Source organism: Epargyreus clarus, unplaced genomic scaffold (genome assembly GCF_041222505.1).
Source record: "Epargyreus clarus isolate Ecla_fem2 unplaced genomic scaffold, WU_Ecla_fem_2.2 ptg000003l, whole genome shotgun sequence".
In the NCBI taxonomy this organism is placed as follows: Eukaryota; Metazoa; Arthropoda; class Insecta; order Lepidoptera; family Hesperiidae; genus Epargyreus; species Epargyreus clarus.
The window spans coordinates 13,596,180-13,617,542 of record NW_027332211.1 but is presented as its reverse complement, the minus strand read 5'-3'; the positions used below and the strand labels follow the sequence as shown (position 1 = coordinate 13,617,542).

At 37.0% G+C, this 21,363-nt stretch overlaps 1 protein-coding gene and 1 pseudogene across 2 annotated transcripts in view; both read left to right on the top strand.

Annotated features, from left to right (window-relative positions):
* The first annotated feature begins 580 nt into the window (after positions 1-580).
* The window catches only part of Utx (Utx histone demethylase), a 47,128-nt gene continuing 26,345 nt past the window's right edge, over positions 581-21,363 (top strand). The window contains exons 1-4 of one of the 2 annotated variants that reach the window (XM_073089664.1): positions 581-794; positions 2,119-2,224; positions 3,042-3,150; positions 3,681-3,789. In XM_073089664.1, coding sequence (XP_072945765.1) covers positions 730-794; positions 2,119-2,224; positions 3,042-3,150; positions 3,681-3,789 — 389 coding nt within the window. In that variant the 5' untranslated portion in view covers positions 581-729. Of the gene's footprint in view, positions 795-2,118; positions 2,225-3,041; positions 3,151-3,680; positions 3,790-8,804; positions 8,944-21,363 lie in introns of those variants that run through there. The other variant, XM_073089675.1, reaches the window with a different exon arrangement.
* Positions 5,441-9,464, top strand: LOC140747955 (uncharacterized; annotated as a pseudogene).

Sequence of the window (21,363 nt, the reverse complement as noted above, 5' to 3'; positions counted from 1 at the left end):
TGTTTAATGAAAATTTTACATATATTGAACCGCCAGTTTCATAGTTTGCCGTTTGTCATTATGTTTTTATTAGCACTAGGGCAAAACAAGCAATCTAGAGCAAAATGGGACTTCATACCCACCGGACTTTCATATGCTGCGTCTGCGTTTGCAATATGGGGGTGGGTAGGGATTATTCGGGTCTCGACGGTACCCTCTTTGCCCGGGCAAATTCTCAAGGGGGTGAATACCCCCCGGATTTTTAATATTCTTTCATAATAATATAATATTATTAATAATATTATCATAATATAATGAGACAACATTAAAATTGATTGACAAAAGATTGATTGTCACTATAACGTGAATAGTAAGATTTGTCAATCGCCGACGATAAATCTGTCAGTTCAACCTAATATGAATGGGTCCAATAACCTTTGCCAACTATTATTTTATATTATGTTTATTTTAGAAACCTAAATAAAAATCTAATCCGTAATAATATACACATTTCTTCACATTATTTTAGCAATAGATATTTTATAACTTTTATACCATCTTTAAAAATGGAGCTGGCAATTCTGTTTACTGAATATTTTTTATCTGTTTCTTGTTTCAACTGTCGGTTTGAGGTGTTGAAATTATTTATTCGCAATTTCGTATTGTGTTACGAGATAATTTCTGTGATGATTTAATAAATAATGGTGAATTTGTCGTGATTTTCTGGTTCGTCGCAGTGGTTTTGTTATAATGGATGAGAAAGAAGAGTTGCATCTAACCTCTCAGGAGTTACAAGTTTTATCAGAGCTTGACAGGTAATTTGAAGCAAGTGCATTGTTGTTGTATTTTATATCAGTGCATGTCACTGTATGTAGGTTTTCATTATAATGTTTTTAATAAATCCTCATTATATCAACATTTTTAATGAATAGTTCATAGGTATGTTGAAAGATACTTTGTTGGTTTTATAGCCTAGAAGTTAAAGTTTTTGTGAAAATAGTTATAACTTTTACCCATATTTCATTCCATTACAATCATCACATTTTTTGTTAAAGCCCTTACTGTGAAGATGTGTCTGGACTACATAGTCATTATTTCTTAGTATACACTACTTAAATCATGTATTCTATAGAACCAAGTAAATAACAACAAGTATGGCTGAATTACATGCTGAATATGTTAAATCCTTTAGTTATTAGTATGTAACTACAGTGTAAACTCCATGTAACGTCACTCGATTTAACGACAAACTCTCTAAAGCGTCGAAAACAATTGGCTTAGTTGGTTTAGCTTGTATTCCATACAATGATACATTCTACATAGCATTACACCCACTCTCAATAACGACCACAATTGAGTAATAAAAAGTACCTTTTATGTTGCTAAAATTAGTAAAAACTGTGCACCTGTGTACGTTCTTTTGTCGCCTTTTTATCCTAGCCCGCAATAAACTCGACTGTTGGCATCACGCATCCGAAACTTTCTAAGAAATTCGTTCTTTTGTTTACAAATTGGATTGCTTGCACAAAATTATTGGAAAATTACTTCCTTTGTCACCAAGATGCCTCAATATCAGAAGATATTAATAAAATATTTAAAAAATTACAACAAAATTACTGGTGCAGCAAAAGACGATAGACAAAAATAACAGACTACACGCAATAGCGTTCAAATAAGATTATTTTTTTGTACATAACAACTAACACTAGACTGAAATAAACTTTTTCTTTTTCTAATTCTGATTTTTCTTCTCTCCATTTAACGACCACTGTCTATAACGCCATAAAATGCACAGTCCCTTCAGTGCCGTTATATAGAGTTTACACTGTATATATAAATTTCTTATTACCCTGCAAGGGATACTGTTACAAAAATTGTTCCAAATTATATTATTTAAGATTTTGTAATGTATGGTTTTGAAATAAAAAATAGAGTATCGCATTTTTGTTTCCTCTAACTTTCATCTAAAAGTATCTTTATTAATGTGTTTTGAATACTATTTAATTTGATAACATTTTCTATTTTCTTAATCTTTTAATAAAAGAGATTTTAACTGTTAGTGTTATTATTTGTTCATAATGTAATATAAAGTAGTTCTTTAGAACTTTCTTTCTAAAAAGTGTGTTTATTAATTTCCAGCCGCCAGTTTGGTTTCCTGAAACTTCGCGGCACTGAACATGGCAGGACCCGTGCGTTGGTGCTCAAAGCTGTCAAGTACTTGGAGGGCATGCTGGTGCAAGTCAAGGTACTTTCTGTGTTACCGACAATTTATAAGTGGTCAGCGTAGTTCAAAAACTTAGCAAAGAACTTTTAAATTATACTTTTGTAAATTACATGTATTTTTATGTTATGTTACGTTAATAACTTTGTGGACACTGCTAATACATAAAAATGTTTTCCTCTGATTGGGTGGTTGACTTTAGACGAAGTAATCTTACATTATTAATGTGAGTGATGTTTTCCTTGAATAAAGTAGTGGTACATTATAAATATGTACAGCTACAAAATTCACATTAAATTTTGAGGGTGCCTGCTGTCTAACATACATATGTGGTCATCTCAGTACTCAGTGGCAATGTATTTGTAATCAACTGCAGGTATAACCTATGTTTCAAATGGAACTGGTTAGAGATGTTCATAGGTGGCAGTGACCACTTAAAATCAGATGGACTGCATGATTGTTTTCTACTTCAATCTAATAAAAAAGAAGATTCATTCTACTAGCCCTCTAAGTAGTTTTTGGAGCTTGTTCATGAGGTACATATTTACCAGTACAGAGTGAAATGAAATGAAATGAAATATATTTATTTTGTATAGGCCAACGGAGGCACTTACAAATTGTCAGTTACAATATTTTCTTAAACTACTACCGTATAGACACTAAAGACAAAATGCAGTTGTGATCAAGTTCTAATAGGATTCCCATCCTAATTAGTTTTTTTGAAAGCTGTCCATATCCTATTGTGACCACCATTATGACATCTAAAGTTTTTTTAATTACCTTTATAAAATTTGTGTAAATTAACAGTTTCACTTTAATAACAGAAATTATTATTCGACAGGAAGAAGAACGGGCTTGTTCACCGGGTGCCAGGAGGGACATCTGTATTGATCCAAAAACATATTGTAAATTGGGACATTTTCATCTCCTACTTGAAGATTATGCCAAAGGTAATTTTTTTTAGTTAATAATTTACATATAAATCTTAAGTACAAATCTTATTTATTGAAAATTTATTCATAAATAACTCTTCTTGAACTTCAACAATATGCCACCTTTCTGGAAGGTGTCTTGTTATGGAGAATAAGTTGCGCAAGAAACTCCCAATTTGTGCATCTTTTAAAAAGTAAAAATTAAATAATGGTGGTACATAGAATCAATTCTTAATTATGGTTCTGGATTTATGTAATGCTATGCATATTTACCATTTAAACAGTGATTTACATTATAATAAGCCTTTCAACAGAAATAAAAAGATATAGTCTATTTAAACATTTTTTGGTGTAATTCAATTATGGGTTTTGACATTTTATATATTATACAAAATAATACAGTTCCTAATAAAAGATTTACACCTTGCTTAATCTAAATTGTGTGATCGAAATTTTCTTTAACATAAAACTTATTATATGTTCTTCTCTATCCTGTGTGCAATGAAATGATACAATGATACATTTTTTTTTCTTTTGTTTGTTTGCAGCCATGTCAGCTTACCAGAAGTTTTATGCTTTAGAGCAGGACAACTGGAAAGACCCTCTCTTCTTGTATGGGCTGGGCTTGTGCTACTATCATTACAATGCCTTTGATTGGTGAGTACATAAATTGTTAGCTTAAGCCAAAAACACATTTGTAATAAGACCTCAGTTAATATTAACAAGCGCATTTGGATATACATAGGATGACTGCTTGTGGTTTTAATAAGACAAAGATGTAAAAAGCATTGAACCTCATAAAAGAATTCACTTGTGTCAGATAAACATAGATTTACTTTTTTTGGCATTGATAAGTCTACTGAATAGTAGACTTCTAGAAATATGTATAGAAGTGGTCACATAATCTTAATCCTGCCATTGTAATTGCAGGTGGGCCTCACAAAAGTATATCAGAATATTGACTTTTTTGTTGTTGTTCTACAAAATCTTTGTAAATTATTAAAATAGCACAATTTTTTTTTGGTCAATCATAGCGCAAGCCGGGCTATTGCACAATGTGGTAATGCGGTTATATGCAATAAAAGTAATTCATACTTTACTATACAAGGGAATTACTTATCGCTGACGCAAAATCTTAGAAGTACGGCGATTTCATATATGAGGATCTTTTTTCTCCTGATATATTCCTATAGTGTGCATCAAATTCAACTTTCCTATAACCCACCAGATAGTATTTTCTGCTTAATAACAATTTGCGTTCATGTTTCTTACGATACCTAAATGTACACTTAGTAGCGTAAGAAACTTAAGTACTAGTTTAGCCCTTATTTTATAGCTTTAGGTAGTAAGGTTATATGCCTATTTTTTCCGATGAAAGGAATGCTATCTCTTCATAATATAAACTGATATTATCAAATAGCTACCTTTACTTGTATGTTAATGTTAATACAGACTGGCATTCCTACATACATTAAAAGGAAATCAATTTTGGAGGAAAACTGTTTTCGTATGAATTATGAACTCATAGATATGATATGTATAAGCTGAGTAAATACCAACTATTATTTTATATTAATGAAGTTACGTGTCCGTACATTTGTGAGGAAATTCCTATGGATAATCCATTACAAATTCTGTACAAGGAAGGAAACTTAACATTAAATTACTTAAATGAGGTAAAACTATTTAAACCATGAGTTAAGCCTCATTTTTGTCTGGAGGAAAATTCGTAGATGGATTTCCAATGAAATAATTATGTAATACATTTGAATTACATCAAATTTCCTCTTCTTTTGCTAAAGTGAAAAAAATTGCTGTATATTTCCTTTGTACATTTTATTATGTAACGGGTACTCACATATGCGTTTTTTATTGCCGATATTTCGACCCAGTTGCATGGATCGTGGTCACGGCGAAACTGAGGTGGAGGGGATGGTTTTAAGTTACCTCAAACGTGGAATCTCCACTGGATTAGTTAGTTTATGCAAGTCACAAATAGTGCAAAGTACGGTGCGTAAGGATATTGTTAGTGTTGTGTGTGATGATATGAAACCTAGAAAAGAAAAACGAACTAGACGTGGGGTAGATAGATTAATCTACAACTAGTACTTGTCAACGGTTTCTCCCCTCCATATTTTTTCCCGACAACACATTTTATTTTCAAAACTATATTTACATAACATGGCAACGCCATCTAGTGGCGAATTTTATTACTTGTTTCGGAGTTGTGATCTATAAAATATTTTAAATTGTTATAGCTTCTAATACAAATACTTTATAAAAAATATTTTGATTCGCTATTACGACGATGAGGGTTTGAATTGCATCTTCTCTTATTATCTATGATTAAAGCTTTCTTACATATACAGGGTTACGGGGAAAGTTGACCTACATAATTAAGGAGGTTATTAATCAGGTCGTTACTGACGGATTTGACCCTATAATGTGCTATCCAAAAGTTTGACGTATTTGAGATACTTGGCTTTTAAAATTTATTTATTTTTTATTAAATTTTTACTCAGAAGACTGAACGAAAAGCTGGACTTCTAGTTGCCGTTCTTTTACTGTATTTAGATAGAGGACATAGTAATTAATAAAAAAACATTCAATTTTGATGCAACTCCTAACAGTGTAAAATCGATAACTATTTGAATTAAGATTTATTGACTTAGTGTATCCAACTTCAACGCACTTTCGAAGAAAAATAAATCCATGAAAGTAATTCTGCACATTAAATAAAAAACTTCTAAATATTTCCAGATTTAAATAAATAAAAAAATAAAATAAAAGGTATTTGAAATAATCAAAGTGCAAATGTTCCACGGTAAAAACAATAGAGATATGAATAAAATAAAAATGTTGTATTTAAACTTTAATTGAGTACTATTCATAGCTTGTCTTCTGCATGACTACCTCTATTTTTAATACAAATCCGCATCCATTATCGTAAGACCAACTTTTGACAAGACTGTTAACAAATAAAGACTAAAACTCAGGTTTAGAGTATGTTACTGACCGCAAGTTATTGAATACAAAAAAAAATTAAGCAAATGTGTATGTTATGTAGTGTCGAATCTAAATTTGTTATCAGTATCCGTGATTATTTTCTCAGATTATTGAATAATGTTGTTAAAATTTGATCAGCGTTAGCATCTTGAGAACTTCAGAAAAGGGTTGCTAATATGACTGCTAATATAGGGGAAATTGAGGACACTTGATCCTTACGGGAGACTTGGTACACTGGATTTACAGAGCTTCTGTGAACACAATATGATTTTAGTGTGGCGATATTGGTTGTCTATGATACGTTATAACTTTCTAAACTTGGTAGTCTTGTCCAATTTGATATTTAAGCAGATGGCGGATGATTGTGTGTTTCGTGTTGTAGGAAAATGTTTTTTGTAAGTTTTCATTTTGATTAAATAATTGGTTAGTAAACTTATTTTGGGTAAGTAACACTTTTAAACTATTCGTTATCTATGTGTCTAAACGTCTGTTTCATAGAAAAGTGTTAATAGTAGTAGATTTTTTTTAGTTTATCTTTTTATAACCACAGTATAGCTAGGGTACACTTGGTACACTTTCTTATGGGAGGTATGATCCCCCCGCATCAAGCGTCCACTAATGTTTATTTTTGAATAATTTCAAGGTTCAATATGCCTAGAGTATATAAAACAATAGAAGGTGCAGGAAAAAAAATATCAACCATAAGATCTGTGATAATAGGAACATTAAGTAATGTTAGCTGAAAACATAGTTACTCGTATATGTGATTTATCAAAACAGTGGATATGTTGTTGTTTCTACTTTATCTACTAAGCAAATAAATCAATGATAAATCAATTTAAAACATATTTTTTTTCATTTTGGTATCATATGAAAATATAGGAGACTTATTTCCCTCAGGATCAAGTGTTCCAGAGGGGGGGGATCAAGTCAGACATATATATGGGACACATGGTATCATTCCCTATACAAAGTTTTCGTGGGCTGGTTACAAAATTTATATACCGATATCTTTAGCTTTTATACTTAGTATAGTCAATGAAATTCCATCTATTTCAGTACCAATACACAATACATAATAAATATCTAAAATCGGATCAATATTTACCCAATAGTGGTCAAAAAACAAAAGGGGGGATCAAGTGTCCCCAATTTCCCAATACCCACTGTATTTTTTTTTGTGCTTTACATACAAAAGGGCACGCGGCACGCCCCAGACAGGAACAAAAGTTTTTTAAAATAAAAATAGAAAAACATACTTCAAGTTAGACAGTTATCAGTATCACACATATTTGCTGCTGTTCGCGTTTCTCGAAACTTTATTGCAAATTTACAATAATGGCGTAGTAAAAAGCATTATTGTATGATTTAAAACAAAACTATAGTCTGATTCATAATTAGGTGTCTAAAATGTAAACAATGAAATGTCATTGTCAAAATACGATTACAGGTATCGCAAACCCTAAAAAATTAACAAGAAATAAAAACTTACACAAACTCAACAAAAAACAGAAACTTAATAACTGGACACAATTTAAAAAAGCGCGCTATTAAAACTAGAAAACATTTGAGTTCGAACACGATCCCGAAAATGAATAACATCAACTACGAAACTTAAAAATGGTTGGAAAAAAAAATGTTTTGGCTCCCGATTGTGTTACCATTATCACAATTTGATTTTCTACCATAAATCTTGTTTTTTATTACTAGTACTGTATGAAATGAAATTGAGTTAATATAAATATTGGAAAATGTGAATTGATTTTAATTTATTTAGATTATTATTTTATTATCGTTGTTTTAATTTAATATTTTCAAAAATAAGAAACTACCATTTGAAATTATTTTCTTGATAGGTCAACACCTTTGTTTACATTTTGGACACCTAATTATGAATCAGACTATAGTAATTTTTAACATTTCTTATACCTCCGCGCGTATAACGCTTTTTTCTTACGTTACGATCTCAAACATTCAACTTCTTTTTGCGAGCCGCGTTAAGATACTTCATTTCTAAAATAGAATAAGCTTTGATATTTATTAGGCTAAAATATGGATGGAAGTGCTACTATATATTTTATTTATTTGTTATTTAAAATAACGTTTTACTTTTAACGGTTTTATTTAGAAAAAAGAACAATTTATTATATTCATTCCATACAATTTTTAATATGAAGATATCACACAATAATAAAAATACACAAAGGATTGAAACAATTATATTACGCCAACATGAAAAAAAAACAAACTAAAATTACTTTCGCGTCACAGTTAAACAATAATAATTATTATATTTATAGCTTGTTTCAGTATTTTTTCTTTGTAATACACCGGATGGGTCGGCATCGCACAAATAAAATTTTGGGTATACCGAAAAAAGCGGCCCATAGGTTATCGTGTCGATATTCGTGTCGGTACCGGTAGTATAATCAGCGCTCGTTTAGTTTCGTGATTCACCGGACGTAGGACGAGCGCGGGGCGCAGGGAGCGGTAGGGCCGGAGCGGCGCGCGATAGGGCGCGGCGGCGGGGCGCGGGGCGGTGCACGCTGCAGCGCGAGGTCGTCGCTCGCTCGCGCCGCGTACTGCCAGTCGGGAGCGGGATGCGGTGACGTAAACTGCATCGGCGTTAGCCGCGAACGTAGTGTAGGACGGGACGTGTCGTGATCGTATGTTTCGAGTGCGTGCTTTGAACGTTCCTGTGTGACTGTGCAAGTGCCTCTTTTTTTTCGACGACGCCCCCGCTCTTCACTACGTGGGCTGCTGCGGCCATCTCTGCCCACCCTGGATCCGAGGATCCCCGAAATGGTGAGTGCGGTCGAAGCTCCCGCTCGTGGTTTGTTTACGTCGGCCCTCGTGCCACCTCTCTCTTACGACCTGCCGCCCGTATCCCTGCGTCGCGTTCGCACGCGACTCGTTCTATTTTGTTTTGTTTTCCGAAATGCAGACACCTACGTCGACGGCTTCGAAGCTGGTCCCGTCGGGAGGTCTCGTTTTTGTTTTGTGTGCATGGTTTGTGTATTTTTTTGTAGTGTATTTTCGCAGGTAGTCGGTCGGGCGATCCTCTTCCGTTCGACGGGTCGGGTCGCGGCCGAGATGCGACCTGCGACGGGGGTAGCGAAATCGCGGGGGCGAGCGATGCGTGTGCGACTCCGGCTAGTAAATAATGAGCTCGGTGTCGCATAAAATGTAGGTCGGTGGAGTGCGGCCGCAACGCTGCCGCTGCACGCGATGCCGTGCCTCTCCCTTCGCCTAGCGCCTAACCACTGCCAGCGCACATTATGCATCGCCGTTGCATCCGCTCCATTGTTAACTCAACACACGTCGGCCTGTGGGGTACCACAGGTATGCTACGTGCACGTACTGTAAGTAACGGCAAGTATACATTTCTGGACATCATGTTATCATCATATCAATATTTTTCTCGGTACCTTTCATTAAGTATTAGTATAATTTGGATTTGGCGTAAAAAGCAAACAACTTAATAGAAAAATGATTTAATTCAGTGCCAGCATTAAGTGCCCTTCGGCCCTTTCCAATAGAAAGTTTTAGCACTTCAATTAGTGCGTGCTTGTACGCTACGATATCTCTCTGGCGACTCTGGCTCACTCACGTAGACGCACGAGACTCGTGATCTCAGTCACTCACGCAATGAGTACTATCTGTAGTCATAATTATTACGTATGAGCGCAGGAAAATCTGTGAGTCATATTATGTCTACATAGTCGGTGGATGTTTTCGCGCACTTTTATCCGCGCGTCATTGGCCACCGGACCGGTAGCGCGACTGCGGCGATATGCTTGGAAACCTAATGAGCACGGCGATTACAATGAAATGTATAATTACTCGGTTTCCTTTGGGAAAACCGAGCCTCTTGCTTGACGAAACATGAATTGTTAAGTGTATTTCGAGAACCGCTTTGGCGACACGGGGATTTTTGTAACGATTTATCGTTCACTCGAGCTGTTTCCAAGCGATAAAATCCATTGAAACGTTATCAGAAGTTACGTTTTACGCGTTGCGTTTATTGCATAAACCTTTGTTATCGCGTTATCACGCGATTTATTGTGATAATAATAAAGAATCGTTGTGTGTATCGGTCGCGAACCGGTCCGCACATTATCTACGCATCGCCGCTATCTGCTTCCAGTAACGGTATCCTCTCTATATCCCTCGACGTTGGACTCGCTCGGTTCGTTTCGCAAACTCGTTCGTTCGAAAACGCCTAGGCCTTCTCTTCTATCTTAACCGGAAACTACATTATTTAACAAAATTACATTTAAGTTTACGTCACCGCATTCAAAAATGGATATGCTCGTGCTCCACCCTTGATATTTGTCGTTGTAGACTAGGAAGACGAAATTAAACTCGGCATTTCTTGGAAATATTACTATTCATCAATTCATAGTACATACAATTTTTTTGCCAACGTTCCATCTAAATCGTCAACATTATAAAAGGAACCGATTGCCGTGCAATAACTTACATCATTGAATTATTATTCAGCCGGCGGTTTCGTGGAGCGAGTTCCTGTCCAAGTTGAGAAGCGGAGTTGTATTTAATGGGCCTATAATGGCGGAACATTTGCAAGTCAGCTGGCGTGCAGCTAGAAATAGGCTTCTGCTCCTTGGACATGGGTCGTGTGTTGGTAATGAATGCTATGTAATCGATAGAGCAGCTTGCGGTGGCGCGTGCCAGGGGCAGGTGTAAGCCGGCTGCCACCGCACCTGTCATGCCATCAGCTGCGTCTTATGCTAGGCCTTTGTTTAGTCGCACCACTCGCAACGCTATGCATTACATATAGGTAGAAAACACGAATATGTAATATACTTCACGTCTTTGCCTTTTGCCAAATACAATAACTTTAAAGACGTCGGCGTTTGGGCCTCGCTTCCCGTCTCGACTTATTTGCGTAAATCAGAGTTGTTGCCTGGTTTGGGCAAACTCATCAGTTACATAAATCAAATAATGAATAAATCAATAAACGTAGTAAACGTTTTGAAGCAATACGAGCACGCAATTCTCAGAAAAATCTTACACTTTTTTCTCTAGTATATTATTTGTAATATAATATTTTATCATACCCTTTTGGCTTTTCAAGATCTTAAACAAATGCAAAGATTTTCGAGAGTCGAGAATACGCGAATAACAAATTAATTTAGAAATGACGCAATTGTACAATTTATGAACAGCTGATCATTAAGAAAATATTACTTGATAATATTATGGACGCGGAGTTAAAACGATCGGTTTAGGTCGTAGGTTGAATAGAAACAATATTTTATTTGCTCGTAACGACGATCGCTTAAATTAATCGTTACATTGTGTGACAACGTAACGATTTAACGAGCCCTGAGGCTTTACTCATGATTAAACACATCACGTACAAAGTGTATGTGTCACTAAATATTTCTGTAAAATTGGCCTTTGTTCACTCGTTTATTGTGATCACCGAAATATCTAATCCTTTGTAAATTGCTATTCAGCGAGGTAATTTTATATAAAAATGGATAGTGTGCCTTAAGACTGTAAATAAGTTGTTTTGTGTCGAGTCGTTGGTGTCAAAGCCCTGCCAAGATGTTCTGGAGTAGGTTTCGCAAATGGCAAGTTTTACGAGGGCCGGTTATTTACGCGGCGGTCGGCGCGTGCCGGGCTCGTATTATGTAGGCGTGCAATTAACTTGCAGATGCAACGGCACTGACCTTGCGCCTCATAACATTCTAGAATTTTATTTGCCGTCCCAAACTCGTTTATACGCTAGCTTTGGAAAATGTTTACTCAATCGTATTTCTCATACATTAGTCATGTGGGCAGCTGACCTTCCATTAATTCCGCATCTACGTAACCATAAGATAGAAATTCTGGAATATGATTGAGATTTCTCGAGTTCCTAGGATCGTTTTACATATGAAACATGAATAAATCGTCGTATTGCTTTTAAAATACCATCATTCACGAACCGGCTACGAGTTACGTGACAATAGCTGCGTTATTTAATATGCGAGGTTGTGGGATTAGGTGAGCTCGGCCGGCACATAGCAACAGAATAGCGGAGCGAACCGGAATGGGACAGCAATTTACATGTTGAAGTTCTCATGTGAGATCGACGGCTAGCGGTACGCACTCGACGATGTAAATTAGCCTGCAATGGGATGGCCGGGCCCGGGCGGTGAGTGCGCAGAGAGGCCGCGGTCCCCGACCCTAGCCGAGGAGTGCATCTAAGCAGGGCTACAGAAAATGTGCGGGCGGGGCGGAATTACCCCCTTGCCCCCCTTCCGCGTGCCCCGCGTCACGTACGCACGGACGGGCCCTTCCACGCATGTAGGATTGCGTCGGCGAGGGCCCGCGCGCGCACCTCCGCCTCTATCGAATCGTCGGCTAAGGGCCTATGCGTTATTAGCTCACCCCGCCACCCTCCGCTCTTCTTCCTCCACCCTCTATCCCGCATTTCGAGATCGGCGTCTCGGCCGGCGCTGTTCCTCCACACCCTAAAATTTAGATAGAATCACTAGCTCTCGAGCGCATCGTACAATTTTTATGTTTCTTCCAAATTATGTAGGTCGGAACGAGTGTTAGGAGCAGGGCTAGCGTTATGGTGACGGCGCGCGGTCGTCGACACTAACGGATCGCTATTTATACCTGCCGCGTAGTGCACCGGAACTGGCTCGGTGCACTCGCTGCAACCGTCTTCGTTCTGTCAATGACCTCGTCAGCATTCGAACATTTCCTGCACCAAATGTTTAATAAACACGAACAAAGAAACATCGCTTTTAAATATTTTACTCGAAGTTTTGAGGTAATGTTTTCGGTTTATCGGTTTTGATGTCTAATAGTCATAGGTTTGGTTGCGAAATGTTATGTGGCAAGAGGGTACCCTTCGGCTTTGTTTGGGTTGCGTCAGAAGCCGCCCACATTTGTAGGGCCGCCACCCACGTAGGACATGGAACTGTGTCAAGCAGCCTGCCCTAGTTTTTATACTGACTGGAGTTTTTGTTTTTGCACGTGCGAGCACCAAACGCTTTTTTTGTTTTCATTGGGAGAAAAACATTTCCGCACCAGTACCTTTGAACTGTTTATTATCCATTCTACTTCATAATAATTGTTATCAAAACAATGTGCAGAACTTTTTACTTATTTTTCAACCAATTAATCGTTATCATACTTATACATAAACCTACATAATCAGGTCACAGCACATTGCAACGAAAGTAGGTCACTAACATTGAATAGCGACGGCAACAAACGCTCTTTTTTATGAAAAAAATTATGTTGAATATATATGGTTATTGGTTATTAAAGCAGCATACAGCGTATAAGCATATCGCGGATATTAATATTAGTAAATTCCTGCTTTAGTGGGTGTTCTGATAGTGGCCGCTTACGTCATTGATACCGCGCTGTATCAGCGGGTTTGCGAAGTGGTTCCGCGAGCGATGGCCGCTGCGGAATTTCCGCGAAAAAAACCGAACGTCACGCCGCGTCACCGCGCCGCGCCGCGACGTCACGCGCTGCAAGGCCGCGGCCACATCGCGACTACACCTACTCGCTTGCTGCAAAAGATCACAATTACTATCCCATCGCTAACATTTGGAATGAAAAATATTTTTTCAACGCCCGGATTATTGTTTGCCTTTTTTATAAACATTTATTTTTGTAGCTCTCAGAGAAAAACAGCTCTTACCTATATTCCTATTAAATTTATTCAATATCCAAATGTAATCAGCCGGAAAAGGCATAATTCGCAGCTGCGAACACACTCTGCGTTCGATCTCGAATGATCTGTATTTGTTTTTCTATCCTGTTGATGGAATTTTAAATATTATTTCTTGTCGTCTTGGGGTTTTTCCTACATACTCGCTGAAGCGTTACGTACACAAGCTATTACGAATTTTCACCAAAGTGCAAATTAATTTACCTCCAATTCACACTTACAATTTGCCGAATCACGTCAGATTCACCTATTACATACATGCTCGTGGCAAATATAGAGTATACCCACAGAAACCCGATTATCCGCAAAAGCAATTTAGTCAATTCGTAGTATTACATATTACCCAAATTACTAGTTCAACACATCGTGTGACGAATAATACAGGTGTTCTGATCTACGATAAATTTAGTTAATACATTCTTTAGCGTTGATTCATGTATTCTCAACCGAGATTTAAAAATTCTTGTAGACACACATTCACGCTGCATGCGTACGTAATTACCGTGCACGCTGTTTCTCACGGATGTCGATCGGTACTTACGATCTAGCCGTCACTGTACCACGTATGTACAATGAGCATTAGAAAGCGGCCGGCTCGCCGCAAAAAGGGAGCAGTGGAAAGGGCTCCGTTCCGAATGCTTCGCTCGCGAGTCTTGCGACATGGTGTTACGTCATTATTGAACGATAACCTCTCCCCGCGTCCCATGGCCCTACCGCGCTCGGCGCTCGGACGATGTGCGTGCGACGAAGTATTCGTGCACGTATGTGTGCTAGTGCCCTTTACATTGTTTGACGAACAATTTCTATGACGTTGACGATGCTTTAAAAATTTTCACAAAGGGTTCAACCCTTCTAAATGGCAATGTTAGGGATGGGGCACAGTTTTTAATTCTGCTGCATGTAAATAAGTATTGGACTTGTTACGACACTTGTGTGCCGTGAATCGTGGGGAAGTTATCAAGGGCACTCTATCGTTTGTAATGTAATAATAGCGCAAAATGTTCAGCTTTCTGCGTGTTAGGGGAAGTTCATTTTGCATAATTCCATGCATGAGTCGCTTCGAGTTTGGTTTTTAATATTACGTGTCGTGATAGTGATGATTTGTTTCCTCAGCTGTACGAAAGCGTCTTATCTTTATATTCACACGTGGCGCGTGTTTAAGAAAGAATTTGATTACGTATGTTTAATTAGCACAAAAAGTAGTTCAAGACCGCTCGTTATTTAACGATGAGAGCACAATGCACATCTGTCGAGTTTTACAATCTTGTAAACAAAGATGGTGAATGCAGGCGGCTTCATTTGGACGCGAGTCGAGTAGCTCGTTCGTACAAAGCGAGGAAGGCTGTAGGCATAATTTGCGGACGCTACGGTTTTTGTGTGCGCTACATTGTCTATGCAGTAATAATGCAGAATGCATCTGCAACGAGCGGCTCACTTCCTCATTGCCCGACCTCGCTGTAACTATGCGCTCTACACAAATATATATTGCTACACACAGTAACAGATATTTATGATGTGAAGTACACGTATCTTGAGTACGTACTGTTTGCCCACTTATCGTAGTCGTATGGATTATTACGAGATATATGTATCAATCTTATCAATATCAATTCTTCATTAATTCTGTTACGACAGTAATTTAGAGTGTCTACCGTTAAATGATTTTGAATATTTTACTTTAACGCTTTCAATAAACCAATTAGCAATATTCCTATCATTTTTATTGTCTCTAAACCGGTCATAAAAATTATATTTGGCAACGCGTAAATGTAAATTTAGGCTAAAAGGTGTCTTTACACATTTCACAATCACTATTAAGAGTTAAGTGAAGGTTATCGGGGAACAATTTAGTTCTAATGAATAATGCATGGAAGTGTATTTAAAAACACTTAACTTGCATAATGAGTTGGTACTTGGAAGTTATAACACCATTTGCATTTCAGCCCAACCCTAAATTCCGGTTCGAATTTGTGAATCTTGAGGCATTTTAACATTATAAACTGAGATACATTAGATAGAGTAAAATATTAAACTAAGCTACAATTATTTTAAACACAGAATTTCCTAGGATAAAGTAAGTGGTTTTCGCAGTCAACCTACAGGTCTAAAGTACCGTAAGGATGGCCTGAACGTGCCGAGCTGCGGGGTACAGTTGCTCTAAGTGGAATAACCGGCTTATCTCTAATGTTTCCTTACTTTGTTACTTGTTTGGTACTGATATCAATAATGTCGCAACTGCAAGACACGTTTGAGATTATAATTCTCGGCACATCGTACGCTTCTGCGGTTCTATCTAATATTCGTGAAGAAAATTGCGTGATTGTTTTATTGAAATAGCCGTCAATCCATAAAATCATCAAATATTTCCTTTCTTTGTAATGTAATGTTGCATTGTATAGAAGAATTCATATAGAAAACTCTTTGAACTCGCTGAGGTATGTGGGGGCACAATGCTCTAATTGGTTCAAATTACATGCGTGCCATATACATATAATGTAACGAATAATATTCGTAGTAGCGCCTACAGAAGATCTACTTCACAGATGTATTTCCAGAATACATTCATTGGAAATGGAGCTAAACATGGTCTCTTTGTCCAAGCTGCTGCGTATAATACGAAAATAAAGAAAATTATTCGTTTCCTGTGAAAAACTCAAAATAAAAATCGTCGGATACAGGTCACGGCAATTCATTTCGAACAAGACTACCAACCTCGGGGTCGAAAATAGTTTGCTTATAATCAGAATACATCGCATACGAGAGCATCGCGTGTATGTTGGTGTATACGCATAAGTGGTAGTTATCGAAACGTATGAAAGTGGGTCAGCTAGTATGACGCCAGCGATAAACAAGCCCTCGCCCGTTCATTATCAATTTTCTGCAATGCACGAAACAGCTGCCGTAATGTATGTTACGCTATTAACATTTATATATCTCTATTTATCTATGCTGTCTTAAATAATCTTTATATCTTGTGGTCTTAAGATATACTTACGGTTCGTGCTATCATCGATCTCTAATAGCAACGCATCTGTGATCTAGTTCAGGTAGAAACTGTTGGATTTAGAATCGGTTCCAGATGTGCATCGGCGACAGTCATTAGAAACATCTGGTGTACGTCCGTTTACATATACATATACAAAAAATAAGAAGAAATGTGATGATCTAGGTGAGCGAAAATCTTGCTGTATTTGAAATACGAAAAATGATTAATCACAAAAAAATAACATGATCATGATTGACTGTAGAATTGCCGTGCCAAAAATCTTTAGCTAGAAATAGAGATGATAAAACAATATTTGATGTATATATATAATATTGATATTGCAATATAAAACTTTGGTGCACTAGTATTTACAATGATTCATAGAAGTAGATGTCGCAACTGTAACTACTTAACATAGGACGTAATGCAGGCAAGTTTCTTGTACGTATTCATATAACAAAAGGATCTAAAAGGACTAGGAGGCAGCTTTGTTGTCGGCTAAAACGCAGGGAACAGGATAGCATCAACTACGCTCTCCACAAAGCTTAATACAGGTTGAAAGCTTCGGGCTTGGAACTTGTCCAAGCCCGAGGTCAATGTTTTGCATTGCTAATTATAATTTCACAAGGATTTCTTTTGTTGTCAGCCAATGTTATTATGATAATCGAATGACGACGAATGTTTGCAGTTAACTCGTTATTTACTTTTCACAATCATTTGCTTTGTCTTGTTTCTTAACCATTTTGTGCATTATTAATTTCTAAATTATTATATTATTTGTTTAATCTAAATCTTTATTTTATTTATAGTATTTGAAAGAGTAGATGAGTCTATTCTCCATAATGCGCAATTCCTATGACGTTCAAGAGAGAGGTTATATGACACCATTGTTTTACCTATAAATAAATTTAAAAGTTAACAAACCTAAACAAGAATCGAACGCACTATAATTAAGAAACAGTTAAAAGCATGTAATTTAGTATTGTCCAACCACGAGAGTGGTTTATTATTAACACGGCAGGTGGAGAACTGTACATAAACACATTAACAAAAATTTACAATCGGAGCCGACGCATCTTTACGTTCCTGTATTGCATGCGTGTGTGCGTGCCGCTGGGAATAACAGTAAAATTATTTTCTCATAGTTATCGCCTAGTGATAGAGTATATTGGAGAAACGTTGAGTTGCCGATGTATTTGTAAACATGCGTTCACAGTACACGGCCAATATATTTCTTATAAACACTCCCAATGTAATGAACTCGAACGATGAGTGTTTCGTATCACGTGTTGTTTGGGGAGAGAAAAATCGATGTTGCTTGTTGGCTGTTGCTAAGTTGTTCTCTATGTTGTTATCTATTCACTAACTGAAATTATCGCTTGTAGATTTTAGTTGCCGATGATAAAAATAATAGGTAGTTGGTAGTTTTATAGCTAAGTTTCGTCACACGGGCTCTTATGTTTCCGAAAAGGCGGAGAAATATTTTCTTTATAGCGAACATAAATCACTGTTAATTTTTAAAATAAACTTCTGTTAAGACGTTCTTCCACGTAAATTAATGAATAGGCAATGGGTGATGGCGGATTCTTCCGGTTGTAAAGTTTGTTCATTTATTTTTAGAACTTTTATTACCTGTTTCTTAATCCCTTACGGCAATAATCGTTAAGAACATCGTTGTTTACTTGGTATTTTCTTGTATTTTGTAATCGCTTAAATTATTCGTATAAGTCGTTTTCTTGAGGCTATTTTCTGTTTAGCGTTAGGTGTAGCACGTAACCTTCTCGTTGCTAAGTAGGTATATAATAGATGCAGTCGGAACTATGCATTTGGCTCTTGTGCACGTGAGTTGTGATGCAATCGCGCCGTATTCAACATAGCCTACGTACCACCTGACCACATTGCATCACGACCTCGGAACAACGGCAATAGAATGCAACGCAAACTGCATTTGCGCCAATGCTACGCGCATAATGGCCGCCTGGTACCTTCTAGCGTAATGTCAATGTAATAAATATATTATTACTGTGCACCGCGGTTTTACTCGCGTTTACATTGTCCCCATCATGACATTATGTATAATCATGATTAATTGAAGACCATTTAATTTAAACTCCCCTTTGTATGACTTTCTGTCCTTCACAGACAAAATTGGCTACATACAACGAGTCACACATACAGATTACGATTTTTTGTGAAGTGAAACTAAACTTAATTTAAATCTGACTCGCACTTAAGATTAGCGTGTACAAACAAACAGTCTCTACCTTTATTATATTAGCATCGACTTTTATTTAATAGCCTTTATGTGCAACTTGCATTGGCGATTGCATTTTTTATTTTACCAAACAAGTAAGAACAACATAATTAAGTAAAAAATAAAGGTGTAGTCAAGGTGATGCGCATGCATTTGTAATGCAATTTATGCGCATTGCATAATTGCTGTAATGCTTTCTTTATGCGGAAATAACTTCAGTTAAGATGGTTAGTACAAACCGAATTAATTAAAAACACGTAACTCATTCAAAAAATCCTTTTTTTATTACGTCACAATTCTCCCCCAATTCTATTTTTAAACTGTTTTCATTCACCCCATTCGAAAAGCTTAATCTTGATTAGTGATTCCGTTTGCAGGCAAAATGAACGGAGTTCTGAAAGGTTTCCTTCTGTTTGACCTCGGCTTTCGCGTGACCAGGTCAATCCCGAGTATCAATACCCCGTGTTAATAGGGAAGTGGGTTATTATTACGCTTAACTAACAATCATTCCCCTTTGGCCGTCGCCGTGGGAAAGTCTATGGCGTTCAATATTGCCGTAGAGGACTAACTAATTAGACTGAATTTGTACGAATGAAAAATTCTGTTGCGCACAAACCAAAACAAAAAAAAAAAATTGTTGCTATCAGTTTTAGTTTGTCTTAGTAAATTTCATCAATTTCATTTCGTTAAAATAAATCGAAACAAACATTTAAGGACTAAATGTTATTCTGAATTGTTTCGATAAGTAACTGTAAAAGTGTTATTTTTCCACACTGCATTTTTTTATTGTGAATCCTTAAAAATAATCAAGGGTTGCGAATTGGAACAGAGCTAAAATTAATTTAACATCTATATCTTCATGTATAGATTTAATTGGCAATATTAGAAAGTTTTTTTCTATGGGCTCCATCTGTTTAGTTCGTCTGCGATTCCAGCCTATCGAATCACGTGCCGCGGCGCACCTAGCGACAGCTTACTTCAGTTATGTAAAGTGCGATGCTATGACGAACGACGAATGAACTCTATAAATAGCGGTCGATCCGTCCTTGAGCCGCCGCGAGTGCGCAGAACTAGGTCACGCCGAGCTGCCTCATGGCGGTTCCTCCCCCCACGCCCGCGCCCCACCACCGGCACAGCTACTCGCTAAACGACTCAATTACTTCCACATTCCATACTTCCTCATTCATTGTACGCCTTTCTTTCAATTACGGCCAAAATATACGTTGATTTCGCTAATCAGTCATAGTCATGGACTTCTTGCTCAAAGTTGATGATCAACATTACTCTAGCGAACCGAATCGTTCAGCCGAATTCGACAATAGAGTTTATTTTACAACGTTGGTTGAATAGCTTCCAGAGAGACTTCGCATGTATTATATAGCAATGTGCCCATGCATAATTTGGTTACCTGGCTGTAGGGAAATTGATCCTCGTTTGCAGGCGGGCAGGTAGCGAGCCGGATTATATCCCGTCCCCGCACCATACATTAAATAAGCGGGGTTTTTGCAGGCCTTTTATCAATATCTTGATTATAACAAAATGAAAATTTTACCACGCTTTTTGTCCGCTTTAGTGAAGCATTGTTGAACATCTGATCCTTTGTCTGGAAATTGTTTCGGTATTATTATCCAGCACGGTGGGTACGTTGATAAATTGTTCTCTAAAGACTGCTTGCGGGGTAAGCAATTTGTATTTGTTATATTAAGCTCTACAATATTCTTGGGATATTTTGCAAGCATTCACTGTATTAAAGGGAGATTATAATAGAAATACGATAGGTGTAGAATGCAAAGACAAAGAGTGTGACGGTGGTATAAAGGAATAAGAAAATTGTTTTCCCGGTCAAGTAGAAAACAATTATGAATGTTCTTTGTGTCCTTTGTGTAGTTGTCCAAGGCTTCTACAACAAAGGGTTTGTGAGTGACATCATGAGTGTAAAGCTATGTGTTAGCTATATTATTTATTATTGTATCATAGTTTTCTCATGGTCCAGTGAGTCATCATGCTGGTCATGCGGTCGGAGCGGATATTGCATTAGAATGTTCCTCCCCTTGATTTCGTTTCGCTTTCTAACTTGGCTTCCTCTACACGATTACGTTTCTTAACATTTATCTTTCAAAAAGAAATCTCGTATTATAAATTTCATAACTGTGGTTTGAAACAATTACTTATTAATAGATTAGCAGTGGCCTAGAAAGTTCCGTGTATAAAATAAAATTATTTATTTATTTGAAAGCTAACTATATTTAGGTCCAGATAAGGAGTGGAACCTACGTA